General features: G+C 47.3%; 1 protein-coding gene across 1 annotated transcript in view; it reads left to right on the top strand.

Annotated features, from left to right (window-relative positions):
- The window catches only part of LOC115477106 (protein unc-79 homolog), a 186,710-nt gene that overhangs the window by 22,728 nt on the left and 138,167 nt on the right, over window positions 1–25,815 (top strand). Inside the window, 8 exon segments of the mRNA XM_030213720.1 lie at window positions 2,483–2,664; window positions 5,509–5,563; window positions 5,566–5,709; window positions 6,727–6,906; window positions 8,721–8,786; window positions 12,004–12,290; window positions 15,221–15,403; window positions 21,191–21,362. Coding sequence (XP_030069580.1) covers window positions 2,483–2,664; window positions 5,509–5,563; window positions 5,566–5,709; window positions 6,727–6,906; window positions 8,721–8,786; window positions 12,004–12,290; window positions 15,221–15,403; window positions 21,191–21,362 — 1,269 coding nt within the window.

Raw genomic sequence — 25,815 nt, 5'->3', positions numbered from 1 at the left:
AGACGGCATCCACTCTGCAAAATAGGATTATTGCTACAGTTCAGGGGGTTCTCAACTCAGTCCTCAGGACAGACCTCGCTAATCAGGTTTCCAGGATAGCCATCCTATATATATATAATAATTTGCACCTCCGTCTGGATGCCTGGGTTCGTAACACACTTCCCATTGGTCCGCCCTGGGGATGATGTCAGAGGGCAGACCAATGGGACGTGAGAGGGAGGGGAAGCCAGCAGCGGCCAGTGGAGGTGAGTTCCAGCCCCCTCCCCTCCGAGTTCCATGTCCCCTCTCTCCCTCCCTCCTCCTCCCCCCTGTTAGAGGCCCCCCTCCCCTTCCAGTTGCAGGACCCCCCTCCCCTTCAACTTGCAGGATGCCCCACTCCCCTTGAAGTTGCAGGACACCGCCCTCCCTCCCTCCTTCCACTCCCGTCCCATGACCCCTCTCCTCTGAGTTCCACGGCCCCCGTCCCCCCTCTCTCTCTCTCTCCGTCTGCAACCACGACCGCCTCCGGCAGCCCCTCACCTTCTTACGTGCCAGCTGTAATTTAAAAATTCTTACCTCGGGTCCGGCGTCAGCAGTGAAGGCGAGCGGCGCTTCAGACTCCCTTCCCATCTGTCTCAGCTCTGCCTCTGGTCCCGCCCGTCCGCAAACAGGAAATGAGGGCGGGACCAGAGGCAGAGCTGAAACAGAGGGGCCTGGAAAACAGAGGACAGGGAGGGAGGGACGTAGGGGGCATGGAACTCGGAGGGGAAGGGGGCTGGAATTCGGAGGACAGAGGGACGGATGCACAGGGGTGTGGAACTCCAAAGACAGCATGGAAATCCAAGGACACGGAGGGGGGCCTGGAATTCACATGAAAGGGAGGAGGGAGGCCAACATGCAACTATGAGAAAAACCTTGCTAGCGCCCGTTTCCTGTCTGCCTATTTTACTAGTAATGAATAAGCATGAGAGAGATCTGCATGCACTGGAGGTCATACATGCAAATTTATTTCAAGCATTTTCATTGTGGATATCCTGAAAACCTTTATGGCTAGATGTATCCCGAGGAGAACCCCTGCTGTAGTCTAATTTGTGCTTATGAGAACATCCAAGGCTGCACTTCGATTAAAATTTGTAATCATTATTTGTGCAATTAAAAACATTAATCACAAATAATAATAACAGTTAAAGATATTCATTATTTATTTGTTTCCCACTGCAGCTCTTTGTGACTGTGGGCAAGTCACTTAACCCTTCATTGCCCCAGATACAAATACATACCTGTATATAATATGTAAACCATTTTGATTATAACCACGAAAGGCAGTTTATTGAATCCCATCCCCCCTTTGTTCTCTAAAGGACTGATAATCTCCCTCCTTCCCACCTCCAAATCCAGCATTTCTCCCTTTCTTAACCTTCCCTCTTACCCCAAATCCATTATCTCTCTTTGGTTTCTGGGAGTCCATTATTTCTCTCTCTCTCCCTCCCTCCCATTTTCCAACACTTTTCCCTTCCTTCCTTCCTTTCTTCCTTCCTTTCTTCCTTCCTTCCTTCCTTCCTTCCTTCCTTCCTTCCTTCCTTCCTTCCTTCCTTCCTTCCACCCCCATGAGCAGCAACACAAACTTGGTGGTGAATAGCACCAAGCTCTTCCTGTGGTTGCTGGAGCTCACAAACTCGGCCATAGCTTCCACTGATGGCACCTCCAGTTTTTTCGCAGGTCTGCAGCTCACTTCCCTCCCCCACATGGGGTTTGGCATCTGATCCCCCTCAATCCCCCTCTGTAGAGCTACCTTAAAGGCGATCCTCTCTTGGTCCCCAGCCAGCAGCAGAGAGTTGCACATACATTGCCTGCGTCTTGGTCTGAAGCTTTCCCTCTGGTCCCGTCCGCTTCCTCTGACATGACTTCCTGTTTCTGCATGGGCACAATAGATCAGAAGAAAAGCTTTGGACCAGGCCCTAGGCAGTATATGTGCAATACTGCCGCTGCCAGAGACCAACAGAAGACTATCGTTAAGGTAGACCTTTATGGGGGGGGGGGAGTGGACGATGTTGTTGAATCACACATAGGGGGAAAGATGTTGGATTCTGCTCGCGCCAAGAACAGGGGTTGGGAGCGGAAGAGAGCAGAAGAGATGTTTGGAGGAGACAGGAGATGCTGCAGTCTGATTAATTTTTAAAAATGTGATTAATGGTGCATTAATCTCAGAGTTAACTGCAGAAGTTAACTTTTAAGTGTCTTTGGTTCTCCTAGCTGCTGTCTTTAGCTCTGTCATGTTGTTGTAATGTGTCAGTGCTTTCTGTCCACTTTTCTCTTTTTATTTCCATTCCTCTTACTTGTGGATTGTGTCCTCAGTTTTCCTTTGTCTATTTATTGCATTGTTTGGATTTTATACGCTGGTTACCTTGAAAGGCATTCAATCAAATTAATTAAGTATTAAAATAATACAGGAGTACGGTGCATTATGTATAGTTTACTTTTCTCTGTCTCCTGTGTGACACAGTGGAAAAAGTGGCAGTGCTGTGTAGATTTCTGGACATCCACTCTGTGACCAAGAACCATTTGCTGAAATATTCCCTGGCTCATGCATTCTGCTGTTTCCTGACGGCTGTGGAAGATGTGAATCCAGCAGTGGCCACAAGGGCGGGGCTTTTATTAGATACCATCAAGAGGCCAGCTTTGCAGGTGAGTTCCTCTTCAGTGATTAAGTCTCAGGAGCATTAGCCTCTACCTTGACATAATTGCTTGCTCTAGAAGTCAGATATTCAAAATCTGCGGCAAGAGACCAATGGGACTTTTTTTTAAACACATTCCCTTATTGGTGTGAGCGTTGCTCCCAGAGGCCTTATTGAGGAAGACACAAGAAAAACACAGCAGGGCAGTGTGCACCAGACTAACTAAAGGTCTTGCTGGATAGGGGGAGCCACCGGACCAAGACCCTAGACTGGAGTAAGTATACAAGGTTATAAGCAGCAAAGATAGAATGGCTGCAAAAAGAATTAAAATAAATCAGACCTCCCAAGGGGATGAGATTTTTCAAGGGAGGACTTAAGGCATGCTCCCAGCCCTGCCCCATTCAAGCCAGTTCCCGCCCACGGCCCCCACACGCAGTCCCTGTCCCCAGTCCCTGCCCACAGCTTCACCCCTGGAACACCCTGATATCACAGCTTGTGGCACTAGAAGTCTCCTCCCCTTCCAGTGGCAGCAGGAGACGCCTCAATAAAATGTCATCTCTGTTGCTGCTGTGGGATCAGTCTCAAGATAATAGCTGAGGGACTGGGCCTGAGGGCGCGAAGGAGATACTGCAAAGCAGGCGTCTCCCACTGAATGTGTGAGACTTAGCACGGTCTGATAAATAAAACCCCTTATCTGGTGACCCCAGAAAGACAAAGGACAGAAATACATCCCAATGTACTCCTGTCAGGGTTCCACCACGACTGTGTGGGAGCCCAAATAAACCAAGCTTCTCTGGGGTCCCTACACAAGTAGACATGTACCTGACATAATATCTCTTTTGGGAAGTGTGAACTCCCCCTCAAATCACAGTCAGGAACCTTATACAGTTAGATTCAACACATACTCTGATTCCTCAATCCAAGCAACTTTCAAGAGCTGCTTCTACTATTTGCATCACTACCGCTGCCTCTCTCCTTACATTGAGAAGGGAAATCTTATCCCAGTTGTGCATGCCATGATAACTCAAGACTGGATTACTGCAATGCACCATACAATGGTCTGGACTACAAAGGGCCTGCACCAGCTCCAGTTGATTCAGAATGCAGGCAGCAAGACTCATAGAAGGTTGCAAGCGACGTGACCACATCACAGCATTTTTGCAAAAACTTCATTGGCTACCAGTACAGTACAGGGCTAAGTTTAAACTCTATGTCTGATCTTCAAGGCCCTTAAAGGAAATGGACCCGAGTACTTGAAGAACAGAATTACCCTCTACACACCTCTGAGGGCACTAAGATCCTCCCAAGGGGTAATCCCTAACACACCCTCTCCCAAAAGACATTACATGATGTGATACCAGAAAGTGAGCCTTCTCCAGAGTAGCCCCCACACTCTGAATGCAACTGCCAGAAAGGCTGCGCTTAACACAAGACTATCGTCTACTTCAGGAGCAGGTGGAAAGCTGGCTCTTTCAACCCAAACCTTTAATGGAAGGAACGTAACTAATGTCTTGTCTCTCTCTTACACACAAGGAGTGACACAGGCTGCACATACTGCAGCAGGACATATTTATCCACTCTTAACTTAGCTGAGATAACATTTAGATTAGCTTTTCATACTGAGTTCGCAAATGTGGAACGCTTTACCACTTGACCTGGAAATATTCACAACCTAATTAATTTCCGTAAGGCACGGAAGACATATCTTTTTACATGAGCATACCATAATGACTCCATAATTGGAACCGTAATTCACCATCATTTATTTAATAATCGAGAATTTTCTCCCTGTATCGTTTGTCTAATTTCATTATGTAATCCACGTTCAATATGGATATCAATTGTATGTACTCCATGTTAAATATGTGTTACCTGACTGTTCATTACATCATCCATGTTCTATAATACGCATTACAAGTTGTATCTGTATTCTGAAATGGCATAAAGTCATGATAGAGAAAAATTGTAAGCCACATGAGCCTGCAAATAGGTGGGAAAATATGGGATCAAATGCAATAATAATAAATAAATAAATAACATAAATAAATGTAATCATCTCTCTGACCTCATGTGCAACTTTCTGTAAATTGGTCACCTTATTATCTACTCTTCTTACTCTCTTACCTATCTTTATGTTCCATCTTGCATATACCCTACCTGTCTATTAAAATGTTTTATTACGTATTGTGTTGACTTGTAAGTAATATACCTATGACTTATATTAGGTAATTTAACAATAAGGAATCAAATAAAATAATATAGACTATGAAATAATAATAAACAAAAACTGTAATATATATAAATATACATTGATGTTAAGAAGTGCTCAGTTTCACCAGTCAGTCATAAAAATAGTGACCGACTGAGTAGAGAAACCATCATTGCACCACTCACGTTTTCATATGCGCTAACACTGGCTGAGAAGCTCTGAATATCGTGAGCTAATGGACTCCGCCCCTAGAATGTCCCGACATTACCAGCTTGCACTTTGGAGGTCAACTATCATTTTCAGCGAAGATAACCCTTTAAATACTGCTTAAAATTACCGGATAGCCACTGATAATCGAGTTAACTGGTTGGCGGCCGTTCCCTCACAGCGCCTAAATGCTAAAGCACATGACTACAATGGAGCGTGGGTTAGGGGCATGTCTTGCAGTTGCGCTCGTCCGTTATAGAACAGGGTCTCAATGCGTGGCATCGAGCTGCCCACTTATAGACCTGCCCCATAGACTCCCCTGGTCATAGTCAATGATATGGATATTCACAGTAGGGTTACAAGTGATGTGCCACATGTCCTAAGGGTGTGACTGAGAGCAGGACGGGTGTCATCATTGTCTTTTTCTCTTCTTCCCAGGGCCTGTGCCTCTGCCTCGATTTCCAGTTTGATTACCGTTGTGAAGGACGACCCACCTCCTTACTAAGCTCCTGCTGCTCCACTTCCTGAAGCAGGACATCCCGGCACTGAGCTGGGAGTTCTTTGTGAACCGTTTGAAACCCTCTCGCTGGAGGCAACAGCTGCATCTGGACTGCAATAAGGATTCCCCTTTTCCTACAAGTAAGTCTGGCACCTAAGGGGATCCTTTTTCTGAGCTGCATTATGCAGGCTACGCATGGACCCGAGCTAATACGTCTACCGTGGGACTAAAGCCATGCCAGCTGCTTCAGTACGGGAAGGGGTAGGGAACCAAGGTGGACTTGGAGAGTGGAGGCATGGCCAGTTGTGATAGGTAGCGTGCAGGTCAATATCATGTGGTAGCTGCATTTACTGCTACTTCAAAAAGGAGGTGTAAGTGCAGCTGAGCTACTGGAAATCCCAAATTTTATTTATTTCTTGGAATTAATTAACTGCCTTTTTTGGAGAGATTCACCCAAGGTGGTGTACATCAGGTATGGTGGAGGTCTGTGACCCCATGATGCTCCTGATGCCCTTTATATCCTATTCCCCCCCCCAACAACCGTGATCCGATTCCCTGACCCCCAGCCTTGATAGCATCCATCGGCCCCTCAATTACTTCCTTCCTCTGTTTCTCCCAATCCTCCCCAATACTATCTGCCATTTCAGGTATCGCAGTGCAGCCCAAGCATAGCGAACTAAAAAATATTCAGAGATATTTTGTGATCCACTTCCCCTACATTTGATCCCTCCTCCTGACCCCCAAATCAATCCTCTTAAAACTTTAGTTTCAGAAATATGGTGATTGCTGAATAGTTATGATGTCATTTGTTTTTAATTATTAGGTAATAAATAGAATGAATCAAAACAGAGAAAAGAAAATAAGATGATACCTTTTTTTACTGACTAACTCATCTTTTGTTAGCTTTCGAAGGTATCCTTCTCTTCAGCTCAGAGAAGTTTTAAGTAGTATAAGTAGTCCAATAAAAAGGTATCATCTTATTTTCTTTCCCTATGGTTTTTAATTATGAAATTTCATAATCTTTTGCAAACTGTTCAGACCTCCTGGGTTGGATGATATATAACTGAGGTTGCTGTTGATTCTTCTTGTTATGATCACTGTCCATTTGTTACTTCTTGCGCCTTGGGCTGATCACCCTGTGCTGTGCACTTTTACAGCCATCACTGCGGTTCGGACAAACGTTGCCAACCTGAGTGACGCTGCCATGTGGAAGATCAAGAGGGCTCGCTTTGCTCGTAACCGCCAGAAGAGCGTGCGCTCCCTGAGAGACAGCGTGAAGGGACCTGTGGAATCCAAGAGAGCGCTCTCACTGCCAGAGACCCTCAGCACTAAAATTCGTTGAGTATCTGAGCTCCACGCTTCAGTCCAATCCTGTGTGCAGTTATAGGATACCCTCTGCCTCCGGGAACAGGCCTGTTACAGGCAGATAGAGACTGGTGGAGGTGGTGGTGGTGGGACTGATGGTGAGGGGAGTTCATCTTATGAGATAAATCCAAGAATCCCCTCCCAACCAGAAATATCTTCCTTAGAGCCTCCACTGTGTAGTAGCACTGCATCTGTCCAAGTCCAGATTTTGTTAGAATACTCCTGGATGGGTGTCTTGTCATCTGTCTGATCATCATTTTTGTCACATTGATGAAACTCCTGAGCTGTTTGTCATGTTAGTCTGTTATCAGGTTGGGGCGTCTGCAAGTATGGGTCACACTTTGCAGATTGTAGACTGATCTTTGAGTGAACACTCCATGAGAATATCAAACAGAAGCTGGCTTACACATTGCAGGATTTAATCGACAGCCACAAGTTATCTTACTTCAGGGCCAGAACGGGGGCTTGAACAACTTAGACAGATTTCACTTTTAGTCTGAAGTGTACGTGGGTAGAACAAACCAAATTTCTGGGATGGGTTTCTTCTGGTTCTTGGTACAACTGAATTTCTAGGATGGGTCCCCTTGGCAGGGGCATAGCCAGACACCCAATTTTGGGTGGGCCTGGGCCCAAGATGGGTGGGCAGAAGAACTCCACCTTGTCCCACAAATGATTTGGTCTCTCCCTCTCTCGCCTGCATGCCATATGGTCTCTCAAACATCCCCCCTCCCCCGTATATCTTTTAAATAACAGATTTTCACTTTCAGCGAGCAGCAACTAATACACACTGCTCATGCTGGCCCCAGAGCCTTCCCTCCAATACAACTTCCTGTTTCCGCATAGGCGGGAATACATCAGAGGGAAGGCTGTGGGGCCGGTGGGAGCAGTATGTAACAGTCGCTGCTCGCTGCAGGCAAAGATCTGCTATTTACAAGGTATGCAGGAGGGACAGTTGTTGGGAGTTTTCGGCTGATGGGGCATGGGGATCTCTGCCAGCCACATCATAGGTGTGCTGCTACTGGGTGGGCCTGAGCCCACCCAGGCCCACCCTTGGCTATGCCACTGCCCCTTGGGTTCCTGCTGGGACTGAATTTCTGGGATGAGTCCTCTCGGTTTCTTGCTGGGATTGAATTTCTGGGATGGGTCCCCTTGGGTTCCTGCTGGAGTTGAATTTCTGGGATGGTTCCTGTTGAGTTCCTGCTGGGACTGAATTTCTGGGATGGGTCCTCTCGGTTTCTTGCTGGGATTGAATTTCCGAGATGGGTCCCCTTGGGTTTCTGCTAGGAACGAGTTTCTGGAGTCCCAGCTCCTCTTCAGACTGCAGGTCTTGGCTTTAGACTGTCAACAAACCCTTTTGAATTGTTCACCTTTAGACAAAGCTGCAGCTACCTGTTCTATCCATTGTGAAACCTTCCTATGCCTTTTACCCGACATCTGCTGCATGAATTCTAGGTTTTTAATGAGTAGCTTTAGTTTTTTCCTGTAATTTTAGCTGCCATGAGCGCTGATATACTGCGATAGCCTGTAGTAAATGTTGTTCCCACAGGCAGCAACCAAAATATCCCTGCACACATATAACACGCAAATAGCCCACTCATATTCACATATACACAATCCACCCACATCCCTAAACATACAGGTGCAGTACACACACCACCAAAATGAGGTGTGTCTCTGGGAACACGACCATGCAACACATACAGTTTCCACAGCATCAAACCATTGGAACTCTATCCCAGTGTACCATTTGCCTCCTATTTTCTTATACCTGTTCCTTCTGTTGCAGCTGTGAGGCTGACCCGGCATGAGCAGTCTGCTCCCGCCCTGGGTGGAACTCCAGATCAGACTCCAGGTACAAAGTAGAGCATTTATTTGAATCCTATGATACTTTGAATAATCAGATCTGTTTATTCCCCTGTAGCTGGGGTGTACAGTGCAGCCAGTGGCAGTGGGGAGCATGGTGCTGTAGATCAGCGTCGACAGGCTGAACAAGGAATATGGAACTTGTCATTGTGGAACCGGGTATCATACAGCAAAATATGAAGAAACAGGGAAAAGCTCAGTGGCTGCCGCAGTTTCAGAGGCGGGTGGATAGCAGAGGATGTAAAGAACAGGGAAGGGAGAGAATCCAGCGAATGTAGTAACAGCGGTTAGCTTAGCGGGGTTTAAAAAAAGGTTTGGATGGCTTCCTAAAGGAAAAGTCCATAGACCATTATTAAAATGGATTTGGTGAAAATCCACTGCTTATTTCGTCAGCTAGCAACACGGTTGAATGTTAAAATGAAAGATAATAACTAAAAAAAAAAAGATAAAATTAAAGTGAAGATATTAAGAGTGATGCTAGTCGACATTAAGGGTAGGAAGGCAGGCATAAGTCTGTGATTAAAATGTGAGCAGTTTTACAATTTGAATTAACTGCGATCTGAATATGAGACTTTGCCTTTAACCTCCACCCAGGTGTCGCTCCAGTATTACTCTACTAGTATTGAGTATTGTTATCAGTGATAAAAAGTAGAGTTAGAGCTGCATTCTTTGGCGGTATTTCTAGAATAAGCAGCATAAAATGTTGCCACATCTGTGGTCGTGACTCCTCTCAGGCTCACCCTATTTCCGGTGGTCAGCTTCTGAGCTGGCTTCTGTCTGTTCTTTCTGAGTTAGTTCTGTCTCTGTGTGCTGGCTGCTTTAGATTGCCTGTGTGCTGTTTCCCGTTCCAGACTTCAGCCCAGTCCAGTCCGGATCTTCCGGCCTGCCAGACTTGCTTGGCTTGTTTGAGCCAGCACAGCACCCGTAGCTGCCTGGTGATTGCTGCAGTGAGTCTCAGCTGCTGCTGGGCTTATTAGCCATTTGGAAACTCTCTGTTTTGCCTTTGCATCGCCTAAGGCCCTGGTTTGTTGGTGCTTGTTGCACTTCTGCCTAGCTTGGTTTTTATTCTAGTTCCTTGTCTGATTTCTAGTTAGTCTGTGTATAGTTTAGCTTAGGGTTTGTTTGTTTCTTAGACTTGTTCCTTGTCTGTCTTTTGTGTTTAGTTTCTGTTTGACTGTTTCTTGTTCAGTGGCTGCTTGGCAGCTTTTAGTTCTGTCTCGTGTTTGTCAGTGTTTGTTCTCTGTTTTAACGGCTGCTTGCATCTTCCAGTTCCTACCCTGTCCTGTAAGTCCTGTCGGCCACCTGCAGCCAGGGGCTCAACTCCTGGGGAAGGGCGGCTAGTGCAGGTGAAGTCTTGCTGTTCCTATCTGAGTTCTGTCTTGTTCCTGGTGTGGGGTGGTTTTGCCTGCCACTGCCGCTCCTCGGCAGTGGCCCAAGGGCTCACTAACCTAGTTCCTGCTTTTGGAAAATGTGACAAATGTATTGTACTCCTTTGGGATCTTCCCAAGTACTTGTGATCTGGATTGGCCACTGTTGGAAACAGGATGCTGGGCTTGAAGGACCTTTGGTCTGTCCCAGTATGGCAATACTTATGTACTTATGTACAGCAGTTAGACTGATATTTAGTAGAGGTCATTTTGACACTATGACCATTTTTATGAGAGGTCTTCATTGGCTATCTATTAATCAGTGGATTAGATTTAAGCTTGCTTGCTTGGTTTTCAAATCGATCTGTGGTCTGAACACTGAGGATGTAGTGGATCTGTTGGTTTTTCCTGCCTCTGGGCGTAGTAATTGTTTTTTTGCACACTTTACAAATGGGCTATCCCACACCTAAAAATATATGTTTAAAAACTGTTCATGTGAGTTTGTTTCCTTTTCAGGCGGTTGAGATTTGGAATGATCTTCCTTGAGACATTAGGCTTATACCATCACACTTTGCATTTAGAAAGGCTTTAAAAACATTCTGGTTTGAGTTTTAGTATTGTAATGCTTAGGGGATTATAATATGTATTTTCTTCATACGTGCAGGTTATATCCTGTTTGTTAACGGCTTTGAATCTTTCGGGAGAGCAGGCAGTATACAAGACGCGACAGTGGCATACTGAGGGTGGGATGGTGGGGGTAGTCCGCCCTGGGTGCATGCTGCAGGAGGGGTGCAGGGAGCAGCCGTGTGGCTGTCAGCTCCACTGATTCCCTGCTCCCTCTGCTGTTACTTCCTGTTCCGGGGCAGAGGGAGCAGGGAACCAGCAGAGACGACAGCCGCGTGGCTGCTCCCTGCACCCCAGCAAGTAAGAAGAATGCACACGGGGTGTGGGGGCTAGGATGCGCTGGGGGGGGTGCTGATGTGCCAGGGGGATGCTGCACCCAGGGGGGGGGGTGCTGTTGCACTCGGGTGGGGGAGGGTGTTGTGCTCCACCTGGGTGGACAGATGATGCTGCACCCGGGGGGGGGGGAGGTGCTCAGTGGGAATCCATCCTGGGTGGGACGTCAGCAGCTCAGCAGAGCTCAGTGCTGCGTTCCCAGACCCTCGCTGTTTCAATAGCGGAGCGAGGGCCCGGCCGGGGGAAAAGGTGGGGTCGGTGACGGCTCGGGGGAGGGGTGGGCGCAAATTCAGGAGGGGGAGGGGCAGCGGCGAACTCGGCGGCGGGGGCGGGCCTTTCAACCCCCCCTTCCTATAATAGCCCGTTTTTACGGGCTCAAAGGCTAGTGTATATATATACCTTTGTGCTGTACATATATGGTAAAGAAGAATACATTATGATATGCAGGGAGGTTCCTGAGTCATAGATTGGATTGTAACACATAGTATATCATCAACTATGGAGAGGCCATATTCGACGTAAGGATTAAAGTGATAATATTTGTTTATTAATGGCGAAGAGGTTAGTCAGTCATGTGCTAAGATTTCGGTTATGTCTTCTCCAAGCTGAAGAGCCCTAGCCACTTAGCCTTTCCTCATAGGGAAAATCATCCCATCCCCGTTATCATTTTGTTGGGCTTCTTTTCTAATTCCACTATTTCTGGGGTTTTTTTTTTTTGGAGAGGTAGTATTATTTCAAAAGGTAAAAAATATAGCAATCAGTTTAACCCAAGCCCGTTCTCATTTTCTTTGCGAGTATGGGGGCACAAACACGGTTTTTATAGGTATGTCAGCTCCCTTGCAATGTGGATTTTGACTGTGGCTGTGCTCTTTGGAACCCTAGGTCATCAGTCACCAGAAAATGACAACATGATCAAGGACCCCCTCCCAGAGGATGCCGGCATTGACCATCAGACTGTGCATCAGCTGATTACGGTCCTGATGAAGTTCATGGCAAAGGATAAAAGCAGCGCCGAGGCTGACATCAGCAGTGCCAAAGCCTTCAACACGGTCAAGCGCCACCTCTATGTTCTCCTGGGGTACGACCAGCAGGAAGGCTGCTTCATGATTGCACCTCAGAAGATGCGCACATCCACCTGTTTCAATGCATTTATAGCTGGGATAGCGCAGGTAAGCACTACTGATTGTGCAGATATGGGAGATACAGCGCAATGGCTGGACAGTTAAAGGAGATACAGCCATACAGTAAATATGGGAGATGTGTACAGGAGCAGCACTTTTTGATTTTCCACCACAAGATGGTGCTAGAGTACAAAAGTGTCCAAATAAAGGTTCAAAGAAGGCTAATTTTCAAAGCAGTATTCTGCAGATAAAGCAGTGGTGTTCCTTGGTCAGCTGCCACCTGGGGCGGATCGCCGCTGTGCACCCCCCTGGGTGCTGCGATCCCCCCCCCCCCCCAGTACATTACCTCAAACCCCCCCCATCCCCTCCCCCCCCCCCTGGTGCATGCTCTCACCTCCTAGGATGCTGGGAGCAGTCCCTCAGCTGTTGGCTCCGCGGTTCCCTGCTCCCTCTGCCCTGGAAGAGGGAAGTAACATCAGAGGGAGCAGGGACCAGTGGAGCTGACCTACTCCCTGCACCCCCGCTGCAGCGTGGCACCCAGGGCGGACCGCTCCCAGCCACCCCGCCCTCGGGGTGGTGGGAGCGGTACGCCCTGGGAGAACTCAAGAACTCATTAAGATCTTGTGCTAGTTTTGATTTTCTTTGGAAATAATATACTCCCCGCTTTCCATTTTTAACAAGCTGAAGGTCTGTTGCAGAAAGCTAGCACAGATGAAGTGCGCAGTTAGCGAGATGGCTGCACGCAATTTTTACAGCTAGACGATGCAGAGAAAAATGTTTCATGCAAAAGATAACACGACACAGTGTAGGACGCTGGCGCTCAGCATATTAAAAATGATAATAAGACTGTTAGCTGTTTGGCTTCAAAAGTAGGCAGACGACTTTAGGTTGAGCCAGCACTAACAACTTGAATGCCCTGGGTCTGAGTGTGTAGAGGTTTTAGCTCGTTTCTCTACAGTGGTCTGAGCGAATGAAATGCCAGTTATTTTTTTTTGCTCTGAGCTTAACAGTGCCTGCAAACATTTTAGACAGAAACGCAGGCAATGGTTCTGCGCACAGGGCTGAACAGAATATATACTGTATCTGCCATGTTCTGCGCAAAAGCATCAGCATTGCAAACATTTTCTGTGCAAGACATTTTTGCAAGGCTGGTATTTACCCAAGGAATAACATTCCAGCACTTGCGCAGATGTGTGCTGACACTTTCATACCAGCTGCCATTGGTGCAGAGCTTTGTGTTCATTCATTCGATATGCTAATCACTTATGCTTATTAGAACAATCAGTTTACTGTATCAGTGGGCAAAAAATTGCTCATTACATTTGCATTAGAAGTCGTCTGCATCGGACCTTTTGATTTCCAGACTGAGGCTAAGGTGGGGGTCCTACATTTGCAGTATAGGAACAGGGTGGACCACGGGGGCCATGGCCTCACCAGTTTCTGCCTCACACGGTATCAGCAAGGAGCAGGCGCGTAGCCAGACCTCAGATTTGTTTTTTTTTTTTGGGGGGGGGGTCAGAGCACAAGGTGGGGGAGCACAAATTTTGCCTCCGCATGTCGCCACTCTTTGTACCCCCTGCACATACCTGAGTTGGGGAGGGTTCCCAACCCTGCGAATAGAAGTGCTTCTCCTCACCTGTGGCCTGCTACCACATCTGTACCAGGCCCCCCGCCCAGTGTAGTGCTTAGTTTCCTTGAAATTGCGCATGTGTGGGAGAGAACCGTTTGCCCCCCTGTGTGGCTTGGTGGTTATGAGTAAAGGGTGCTAGTGGGGCATGGGGCCCTGAATACAAATTGGGGGCAGGTTCTCAAGGCCCCCCATGGCTACACCCCTGGCAGCAGGGAGCTTGAGGAAGTAGGGTGAAGTTGGGCCCTAACCATAAAGGGAAGGGTAGGGAAATGAATATACCGCCTTTCTGTGGTTTACATAATATATTCAGGTACTTATTTTGTACCAGGGGCAATGGAGGGTTAAGTGATTTGCCCAGAGTCACAAGGAGCTGCAGTGGGAATTGAACTCAGTTCCCCAGGATCAAAGTCCCACTGCACTAACCACTAGGCTACTCCTCCACTAGCAACATTCCATGTGGAAGCCCTGCCCTTGCAGATCACGTATGTGCAGGACGTCAGACTCACAGAAACAGAAGCCTGTGCGGCCGCATTGCTGATCTGCAAGGGCCAGCCTTCTACATGGAATGTTGCTAGTGGAATAGCAACATTCCATGTAGAATCTCAAATAGTAGCAACATTCCAGAATCTCAACTAGTAGCAATAGCAACATTCCATCTAGAATCTCCAATAGTAGCAACATTCCATGTAAATCTCAAATAGGGAAAGGAAATAGGACTTGATATACCGCCTTTCTGAGGTTTTTTGCAGCTACATTCAAAGCGGCTTACTATATTCAGGCACTATTTTGTACTAGGGGCAATGGAGGGTTTAAGTGACTTGCTCAGAGTCACAAGGAGCTGCAGTGGGAATTGAACTCAGGCCCCCAGGATCAAATCTACCGCACAACACTAGGCTACTCCTCCACTATCAAAATTCCATGTAGAAGCCTGCCCTTGGAGATCATGCAACGCATTCCGCGCAGGCTTCCGTTCTGTGAGTCTGACGTCCTGCACGTACATGATCTGCAAGGGCAGGCTTCTACATGGAATGTTGCTATACATGGAATGTTGCTAGTGGAATAGCAACATTCCATGTAGAATCTCAAATAGGGAAAGGGAAATGGGACTTGATATACCGCCCTTACTGAGGTTTTTTGCAACTACATCAAAGTGGTTTACATATATTTAGGTATTTATTTTTGTACTAGGGGCAATGGAGGGTTAAGTGACTTGCCCAGAGTCAGAAGGAGCTGCAGTGGGAATTGAACTCAGGTCCCAGGATCAAAGTCCACTGCACTAACCACTAGGCTACTAAGGTGTTGCAAGACCCCGATACCTACCGATTTCTAACTGAATTCTTGTTTTCAGGTCATGGACTACAATATTAACCCTGGGGAAACAGCTATTGCCACTGTGGTGCAAGTGCTGAAATATTGTACCTGTCCACAGCTTCGTCATCACTTCCAGCAACCTCCACGATGCTCCCTCTGGTCCCTTAAACCTCACATCCGGCAGATGTGGTTAAAGGCATGCTGGTGACTTTTATACAAGGTATTTATGTATCAGCTTTTATAATCCACCCCTTCTAAGGATACAAAGAGGATACTATTCCAGTCCATTTTCTATGAGTACAAATAACAGCCTTTTACCCACAGAAATAGGAGTGTGAAAATTGACCACACTCCCTACACTGTAAAAGTCACCTCAAGGGTCAGTGCAAACACATTGTACATCCAGTAAGAGGGGGTGGGATGGGGCTCAGTTGGGGCAGGGGCCAGTTTCATTTTGGAACTCCACACCATACTTTCCTGGGGTTCCAGGCTGCAGACTTTTTGGCCAGCCCTGATTTTGAACTTACATCCCAACAGCATTGTGGGATTTGTAGTGCCTGATCCTGCCCATTTGACATTAGTGCTGGAAGTCTCATAATACACCAGGATAAGGTGGTCAGAAATCCAGGACTATCCCAAAGTCTCTAGCCTGGAACAGGGTAACTTGGCATCTCCGCTGCTGTCCTGCTGCTGTCTGAATTTTTAAAAAAGGGATCCCTGTAGGGCGCTCCCATTACAGATGAGGTTGGTACAATGCACCCGTGGGCCTGCAGACCCTGTGAGCTGTTCAGGCCAGAGGCGTAGCCAGACTTTCGGGCGGAAGGGGGGGTCCAGAGCCTGAGGTGAGGGGGCACCATTTTAGCCCCCTGGCGCTGCCGACCCCCCCCGCCATTGCTGACACCCCCTGCCCCGCCATTGCCGACTTTGTCCCCCCCCCTGCCGCCGACCCTCTTGATTCCCCCTCCCGCCGCCAATCCGCCGTTGCCTACCTTTGCTGGTGGGGGACCCCAACCCCCGCCAGCCGAAGTCCTTTTCTTCTCGCAAAAGGCTTCCTTCTGTTTCTGACTTCCTGCACATTGTAAAGGCAGGCAACGGTGATGGTGGGTTGGCAGCAGGTCGTCGGCAGGGGGATCCAGGGCCAAATCTACGGGGGCCCTGGCCCCCCTGGCCCCACATAGCTACGCCACTGGTTTCAGGCAGTCATTGTTCCTAAAGACTTTACAGACGCTGCTAAATTGCAATCATCTTCCTACAGTGTGCTGGTGACTCAGCTTCTAGTGGGGAAACTTCAATGTAGCCTGGCTTTTCATGACTCCCACAGAGCTTCCAAGTACCCAATTCCAGAAGGGAAATTTTTAGGCAGTTCCATAATGGTAGAATCAGGGACTACAAACCCCACATTACTTTAGGATGCAAGTTCAAACCAGAACTGGCCCAAAAGTCTCCCGCCTGGAACTGGGTCACTTGGCAGCTCTGCTCCCATCGGTACCACACCCTTGGTCTTTTGGTACCTGCAGTGCTGATTTTAAGTTGAAAAAGCTGAGACTACAAATCCCACAATGCACTGGAATAAAACTGCAAAACCCTGGATTTGCCTAAAGTTTCATAAAGTGTATTACCTTATGATGGAGCTCCATTTGTTCTATTTGGATCACAGACCTCTTTGGACGGGTTGTCCAGGAGCACATATTGCTCTGGGAACCTGCAGCTCTTTACATATGTGCCAATGCAGCATCCAGATAATTCTGTTTCAGTCTCGGACAGACCGGTGCTTTTATGGTTAGAACTATTTCCTGATCATGAAGATATCCGGTCAGCAGTTGGCTTCACATGCAGAGAACCCAGGTCAGACCCCGCAGAAGGGTGCTGTCTGCTCTCCTTTTATTGATCCCAACCTGCAAGGATTCTTGTTTTCTCCAGGCCAATGTTGCTTCTAGAGCTCTGTCTTTGAGATAATATAAGTACATAAGTGTTGCCATACTGGGACAGACTGAAGGTCCATCAGGCCCTGCATCCTGTTTCCAACAGTGGCCAATTCAGGTCACAAGTACCTGGCAAGATCCCAGAATAGTACAATACATTTTATGCTGCTTAAACCCCGCTAAGCTAACTGCTTTTACCACATTCTCTGGCAACGAATTCCAGAGTTTAATTACAGTGAATATATCACGTTTGTTTAAAGAAGAAATGATATTCCATGAATTTAATTTAAGAAATGTAGTGGGGGGGGGGGGGGGGGGGGGTCAATATTCAAAGCCAGTTAACTGGGTAAAAGAGTGTCTTATCTGGTAACTGGTGCTGAGCAGACCCTGAAAGAATGTTCACCAGCATTTCGATAGTGCCGCCGAATATCCCCTCTAACCACAAATGCTAAAACATGGCTGTTGTTTGGGTGGTCTGGGGCAGAGCTGGGACTTAACCAGATAACTGCTGATATTCAACACTTAACTGGCAGAGGCCCTATCTTTGGGCTGGTTTAGCTAATCTGGTTAAGGGCTGGCCGGCCGCATATAAAGTGCCTGGACACGGCCCTGCATTGAATATCTGGGCATAATTTCAGTGCCGATATCAGCAATAACAAAGGAGGGGAAACCCCCGTGACAAAAATGCTAGATACATTTCTAAATAATTTTAAAGAAATATTTAATACTTAATGCACTAGTCAAAGGGTAACAGGGAGGCGTCAGACATTCATAAGAGACAGACCATTGGACCTCGCGCAGCCCCAAGTGTTTCAAATCCCAGCCTCAGGCCATGTGGAGGCGTATTTTCAAAGCACGTAGACTTACAAAGTTACGTGGAGGGGCATTTTCGATATGACATCTAAGTCCCGACTTTGGACGTCTTGCACAAAACGTACAAAATCCGAATAGGAAATAAGGTCATTTTTGAAAAAAGAAAAATGTCTATCTTTTTTTTTTTTAAATATTGTTTTGAACAAGGTTTATGCTTTGGATGTTTTGTTTTTTGGTCCATTTTCAAAACAAAAAAAGAAAGAACAAGTGCAAAACATAGATGTTCATGCCATGGAGATGTAGGAGGAGCCAGCATTTTTAGTAGACTGGTCCCCCAGACATCCCAGGAGAGCAGTGGAGCACCCTAGAGGGCACTTCATGAAAATGCTTCCAGGTGCACATCTCACCTTTGCTCCCTTATCTTGTCCCCTGAGCCCTCTAAAACCCACCGAAAACCTACTGCTCCCCCCCCCCACTGTATACCACTACAGTAGCCCTTATGGGAGAAGGGGGCACCTATATGTGGGTACAGTAGGGTTTTGGTGAGTTTGGGAAGGGTCACAGTTTCCACCACAAGTGTAGAGAGGTGTGGTAGCCGTGTTAGTCCACTTTTAAAGGTAATCAATAGAAATCAAACAAAATAAAACATGGAAAAGAAAATAAGATGATACCTTTTTTATTGGACATAACTTAATACATTTCTTGATTAGCTTTCAAAGGTTGCCCTTCTTCCTCAGATCGGAAATAAGCAAATGTGCTAGCTGACAGTGCATATAAGTGAAAACATTCAAGCATTACTATGACAGTCTGACAGGGTGGGGGGTGGGTAGGAGGCAGTGGTGTGCTGGTAAATTTTTAACAACAGGCTCTCTCCCCGGTCCACCACGGCGCCCCCCCCCCCCCCCCCCCGTCCACCACTGCGCCCCCCAAATTGCAGAGCTGGCTATAGCCGGGGGGGGGGGGGCAATGCATTACTCTCGCCAGAAAAAACTATTAAATGATCCCAGGTTCCAATCTAATTCATGTTTAATGTGGGATAAAATGCCATAAATAAGTAAATAAATATAAACTTTTAATGTTGAGCACCTGATTCTCAAAGTGAACATATTCCAAACGCTATAATGAAAATAAAATGATTTTTTTTTCTACCTTTGTTGTCTGGTGACTTTGTTTTTCTGATCATGCTGGCCCAGTATCCGATTCTGCTGCTATCTGTCCTCTTAACTCCGTTTCCAGGGCTTCCTTTCCATTTCTTTCTTTCCTTTCCTCCTTTCTTCTTCATTTCTGGTCCTCAGCTTCTGCCTATTTTCTCCATCCATGTGCAGTTTTTCTCCTCTCTTCCTTTTCCCTCTTCTCATCTCCTTCCTCACTCTTCCCTCCCCTCCATCCATGTCCAGCAACCCTCCTCTCTCCCTGCCCTCTCCTCCACCCACCCACCCATGTCCAGCAACCCTCCTCTCCCCTGCCCTCCATCCACCCACCCATGTCCAGCAGCCCTGCTCTCCCCTGCCCTCCATCCACCCACCCATGTCCAGCAGCCCTGCTCTCCCCTGCCCTCCATCCACCCACCCATGTCCAGCAACCCTCCTCTCCCCTGCCCTCCATCCACCCACCCACCCATGTCCAACAACCCTCCTCTCCCCTCCATCCACCCACCCATGTCCAGCAGCCCTGCTCTCCCCTGCCCTCCATCCACCCACCCACCCATGTCCAGCAACCCTCCTCTCCCCTCCATCCACCCACCCATGTCCAGCAGCCCTGCTCTCCCCTGCTCTCCATCCACCCACCCATGTCCAGCAACCCTCCTCTCCCCTCCATCCACCCACCCATGTCCAGCAGCCCTGCTCTCCCCTACCCTCCATCCACCCACCCATGTCCAGCAACCCTCCCCTCCATCTACCCACCCATGTCCAGCAGCCCTGCTCTCCCCTGCCCTCCATCCACCCACCCATGTCCAGCAACCCTCTTCTCTCCTCCATCCACCCACCCATGTCCAGCAGCCCTGCTCTCCCCTGCCCTCCATCCACCCACCCATGTCCAGCAACCCTCCTCTCCCCTCCATCCACCCACCCATGTCCAGCAGCCCTGCTCTCCCCTGCCCTCCATCCACCCATGTCCAGCAACCCTCCTCTCCCCTCCATCCACCCACCCATGTCCAGCAGCCCTGCTCTCCCCTCCATCCATCCACCCTCCCATGTCCAGCAACCCTCCTCTCCCCCTGCCATCCCCTCCATGATCCACCCATGTCCAGCAACCCTCATCTCCCTCCTGTCCTCCTCCCCTCCATCTGCCTTCTTCCCCCCCCCCCGCTCCCCTGGTCGTCCGTAAGCCCTCTGCAGCTCTGCGACTCCCCGATAGCCGTTTCCTTCTTACGCCGCACCCCTACCTTTAAAATTTTAATTTTCCCTCGAGGCGTGCCGGCGTTGAAGGCTTGAAACGAAGGCAGCAGGCTCAGCTTGGTTCCAGGCCTTCCCTTCGCATCATGGCTCCGCTCTCGCGCAAACAGGAAATGCGTCAGGCGAGGGCGGAGCCATGATGCGAAGGGAAGGCCTGGAACCAAGCTGAGCCTGCTGCCTTCGCTTCAAGCCTTCAACGCCGGTACGCCTCGAGGGAAAATAAAATTTTTAAATGTAGGGGTGCGGCGTAAGAAAGACACGGCTATTGGGGACTCGCAGAGCTGCAGACGGATGACCGGGGGGGCAGAGGCGAGCCGGCTCGCAGGGGCCAACAACCGGCTCGCAAGATGCCAATACATTTAACAACCGGCTCTTGCGAGCCAGTGCGAGCCAGCTCCAGCACACCACTGGTAGGAGGTATTCATGGGAACATCAAAGCATTTCAGAGCATTTCACAAGTGTGAAAGGTAGAGGGAGATAGGAGACCTGGGTCCCCCACTGTGCACTGCAGTGACCACTACACTACTCCAGGGACCTGCCTGCTATTCTAATAGACCTGACTTTAACATCTGAGGCTACCATACACTTTCTTTTGCACAGAATCTGAATCCTTGTGAACCCCCAAATCCTCTGGTGAAACTAGGGGTGAATGGGCCCTAGTCCTCCTCCAAGCCTCGACACTGCAACAGCGATTGTCAGTGCGATGGAATTGAGATGGCAGGTGGACCTGGGCACTTCGCCAGCCTTGCTCTGACTCAACCCATGGAGACAAAATTCTCCTTTTCTCTAACTCAAATATCGAACGTGTTTACGGATCTCCTTGAAGGCGCACATTGGAGACTCAGATTTTCTTTTGTTTTGTTTTCAATCACGCAGTATCCCTACCGCGAATCGGATCTCAGTAAGACAGTGCTGCATCTGATCTACATTACGGTCAACACGCTCAACGCCCAGTACCATAGCTGCAAGCCCCATGCGACCACCGCCACCACTGGACCACTGTACAGCGACAACAGTAATATCAGCCGCTACAGCGAGAAAGAGAAAGGTATTCCTTCCTCCTTCACATCTGCATGCACCCCGTTCTCTGGTGCTGTCCTTGAGCCGTCGATGGCGTGTGATGTACAGCAGGTTGGAGTCTGCCTCTGCTTCCCTGGAGCAGTGTGTGGTGGTAGTAGCTCATTTGCATACTGTTACGAACCCAGCCAGCCATCCAGGGACGCAGACTGACAAATTATCATATAAGATACCTTTAGTATGATGCCAGAGTGAACAGCTACACAGTTTCTGGTTACAGGTAGAAGATATTCATGACAGTCTCTTGCCTCCCTTGCACTGGGAGGGGGCATGAAGGTTCTAGACTGCAGGGACTTGCGGCTGAAGCTCCACCATGCATAGAGATAGAATAACAGAGTAAAAAGACCTCTAAAAATGACCCCTCCCCCATAATACCAGTGTGCTCCACCTGATGACCAATCAGAACGTGTATACGTAACAGAACCTCTGGCTCCTAGTCATTAACCGGTAAGGGGGGTGGAGGTGAAGGCCTCTGGCTGTGGCAGGGGGATTCAGTGACAAAGTGGTGTAAATATGGGCATGTCAGATAAAAAGAACAGATGTGAGGTCAAGGGTTAGGCCTTGGTTAGTTAGTGAGAGGTCTCCGAAAAGCCCAATTCATAGCCTACAAGGGCCCAGTGACAAAAGCAGGTTTGTTCCATTCTGTATCAACAAGTATGTGTTTATATTAAGGATTCTTTAGTCTATGTGAGGAAGTCTGGACCTGCAAGGTCCATCCAGTCTACCCAACAAGGTGGCCAGAACCAAATCTGCCATTCCGCACAGATTCCACTTCTTCTTGATTAAACTCTGGTTTACTTGATCTCTGTCTCTTCCTGCCCGGCACCGATCCTACTTCCCAACTACTAGAGTTGCCATCAGATCCCACTCCGCCCTTACAGGACAAAGGCCCAGATGCACAAAACCTAACGAGCCCAGGGTTACCATATGGCTCCAGAAAAAGGAGGACGGATTGAGCTGGCTCAATCCGTCCTCCTTTTTCTGGAGCCATATGGTAACCCTAAACGAGCCCACAACTTGTGTTTTAAACTGGCTCCAGCCAGTTTAAAACGCAAGTAGTTCACCCCGGGCATGCACTAAGGGCATTTTCCCTGCCACGGTAGCAGGCAACGAAAACGGAATGCAAATGATTGAAAAGCTATTATAATGAGCTGCACTACCGTTTTTCCGATTCCCTTACCGTAGGAACCCTAACGAGATGTCTGACCTCTCGTTACGGCTCCTGTGAGGGAATCGGAAAGGAAAAGGGCCCCCAAAAAAAGGTAAAAAAGAAAAAAAAAAAAAGCAGGGAGCGCATGTGAGGGGCGTCCTTTAAGGACGTACTCTCCCTGCACTTCTGAGAGACGTCTTTTTTTTCGCATTTTTTTTTTTAGCTCTGCCGGCGCTGGTGTTTTTTCCCCCCTTCTATTTTGTCTTCGCCGCCCCTCCACAGCAAAACTTTTATGTTTTCCTGGTTGCCGGAGAATCGGGACGTCCCTTTAGATTAGGATCCTCTTCCTGGTCTCTTCAGCCAATCAGAGCGCGTTTCGCTGACAACCAGGAAGAGGAGCCTAATCTAAAGGGACGTCCCGATTCTCCGACTCAGGTACCGAAGGACTAGAGAATGCAAGTGAGCTACAACGAGTAGCTCATTTGCATTCCCTATCGTTGATGCATTCCCGTTCCCTACTGATTTGCTATGGAATCGGTAGGGAACGGGAATTACCAATGTCTTTAATGCATCTGGGCCCCAGACCATAGAAGTGTGCCTGGCACTGGTGTTACTTCCAAACGTTTGAAGCTGCCATCAAACCTCACTCCAGTTATGAGGTCATTTAAGTTTGCTTTTAATTGGGTTCTATCCTTTTTCTATATAGTGTTCCTCTGTTTTTATCCCTCGCATTCTTAAACTCGCTCACCATTTTTGTCTTCACAGCCTCCCGCAGGAAGGCATTCCAAGCATCCACCAACCTTTCTGTGAAAAAGTATTTCCTGACATTGCTCCTAAGTCTCCCACACTGCAACTCCAACTCATGAACTTTAGCTCTACTGCTTCCCCATCTCTACAAAAAAATTAGTTTGCATATTAACACCTTTTAAATATGTAAACATCTGTATCTTATACCCCCTATCCCTCCTTTCTTCTAGGGTATACATATTGAGGTCTTCAAGTCTCTTCTTATCTGTCTTTTGACACAAGCCCCCATATTACTTTTGTTGCCTTCCTCTGAACCACCTCAAGCTTTTTGATGTCCTTAACGAGATACGGCCTCCAAAACTGAACACAATACTCCAAATGGGGTCTCACTGATGACTTGTACAAAGGCAGTAACACCTTCTTTCTTCTACTGGATAAGTCTCTCTCTATGCAGCCTAGCATCCTTCTGGCTACAGCCAACGCCTTCTCTCATTGTGTCACTGCCTTTAAGATCCTCCTACAATATCACCCCAAGGATCTTAAGACAGCAAAACAATGTGTCAAGGCGGTGGCTGTAGCCAGAAGGATGCTAGGGTACCTGAATCCTGAAACCCGACTGGGTTGTAGCCCTCAAGGACTAAGGCCCACCCCTGCTCTAGGTGGACTGTAACAGAGTTATCCTTCATATGTCTGAATTTTGCTGCTGAATGGATATCTTACATCTCCCCTGACCCTTCTTAAACCACACCCTATGTTAAATGGATAACTTTGACCATTTAGCAATTTAAATGGCCAAAGAAGTCTATGAAAGTGCTGCAAATTAGTTTTAGAAAAGCACTCATGTCGTCAGCATCTCCAGTGACGCAATACACACTTCCAAATATTGACCTGTCAGTTTATAATCTAACCTGTAACACTAACATTTTTTCCACTTACCCTCTCCTGAGCTTCTTCAACATAGTGTTTGACATTCTTGCAACAAATTATTGCAATCATGGGTCACTGCTCTTGCTCTTTTTTATTAATATAGGGGTCAATATTCAAAGTGATTTAAATAGCCAGGAGAGGCTCTTGGTTGTTTAAAGGCCTCTTTTACCAAACTGCGTTAGCGATTTCCCGATGTAGTAAAGCATTGCTGAGCAGGAATTGCTTGCGCACTTTGATAAAATCATTTGTGCAGGGATTTTGGAGGATTTCCAGCTACACATACTATAACAGGACATATTTATCCATATGAACATAAGAATAGCCCTACTGGGTCAGACCAATGGTCCATCTAGCCCAGTATCCTGCTTCCAACAGTGGCCAATCCAGGTCACAAGTACCTGGCAGAAACCCAATTAATAGCAACATTTCATGCTACCAATCCCGGGGCAAGCAGTGGCTCCCCCCATGTCCATCTCAATAACAGACTATGGACTTTTCCTCCAGGAACTTGTCCAAACCTCTATTAAACCAAGATAGGATAACCGCTATTACAACATCCTCTGGCAACAAGTTCCAGAGCTTAACTATTCTTCAAATGAAAAAATATTTCCTCCTATTTGTTTTAAAAGTATTTCCATATAATTCATTTTGTGACCCCTGGTCTTTGTACTTTTGAAAGAGTGAAAAATCAATTCACTTTTACCTGCTGTACACCTCTCAGGATTTTATAGACCTCAATCATATCCCCCCTCAGCTGTCTCTTTTCCAAGCTGAAGAGCCCTAACCTCTTCAGCCTTTCTTCATATGAGAAGCATCCCATCTTCTTTATCATTTTGGTTGCTTTTCTTTGAACCTTTTCTAATTCCACTATATCTTATTTGAGATACGGTGACCAGAATTAAATGCAATACTCAAGATGATGTTGCACCATGGAGTAATACAGAGGCATTATAATATTCTTGTCCTTATTTACCATTCCTTTCCTAATAATTCTTAGCGTCCTGTTTGCTTTTTTTGGCCGCTGCTGCACACTGGGCAGAACATTTCAGCGTGTTGTCTACAATGACACCTAGATCTTTTTCTTGGGTTCTTACTTCTAAGGTGGACCCTAGCATCAGGTAACTATGATTTGGATTATTCTTCCCAATTTGCATCACTTTGCATTTGTGCACATTGAATTTCATCTGCCATTTGGATGCCCAGTCTTCCAGTTTCCTACAGTCTTCCCGCTATTTTTCGCAGTCTGCTTGTGTTTTGACAACTTTGAATAGTTTTGTGTCATTTGCAAATTTAATAGCCTCACTCGTCGTTCCGATTTCCAGATCATTTATAAATATGTCAGATAGTACAGATCCCTGTGGCACTCCACTATTCACCCTCCTCCATTGAGAAAAATGGCCATTTAACCCTACCCTCTGTTTTATGTCCAAAAACCATTCCTACCCTAGCTAAGATCATTTTCAAGCACTTTTCTGACTTCATGTGCAGCTTTCTTTAAATTAGTCCCCTTATTTTTTTTGTTCCTGTTACTCTATCTTATCTATCTATATGTTCTATCTTTGCTTACACTCTATTCTGTCTATTAAAATGTTTTATTGTG

Source organism: Microcaecilia unicolor, chromosome 9, assembly GCF_901765095.1.
Source record: "Microcaecilia unicolor chromosome 9, aMicUni1.1, whole genome shotgun sequence".
Taxonomy (NCBI): Eukaryota; Metazoa; Chordata; class Amphibia; order Gymnophiona; family Siphonopidae; genus Microcaecilia; species Microcaecilia unicolor.
This window is presented reverse-complemented; position numbering and strand designations above follow the sequence as displayed.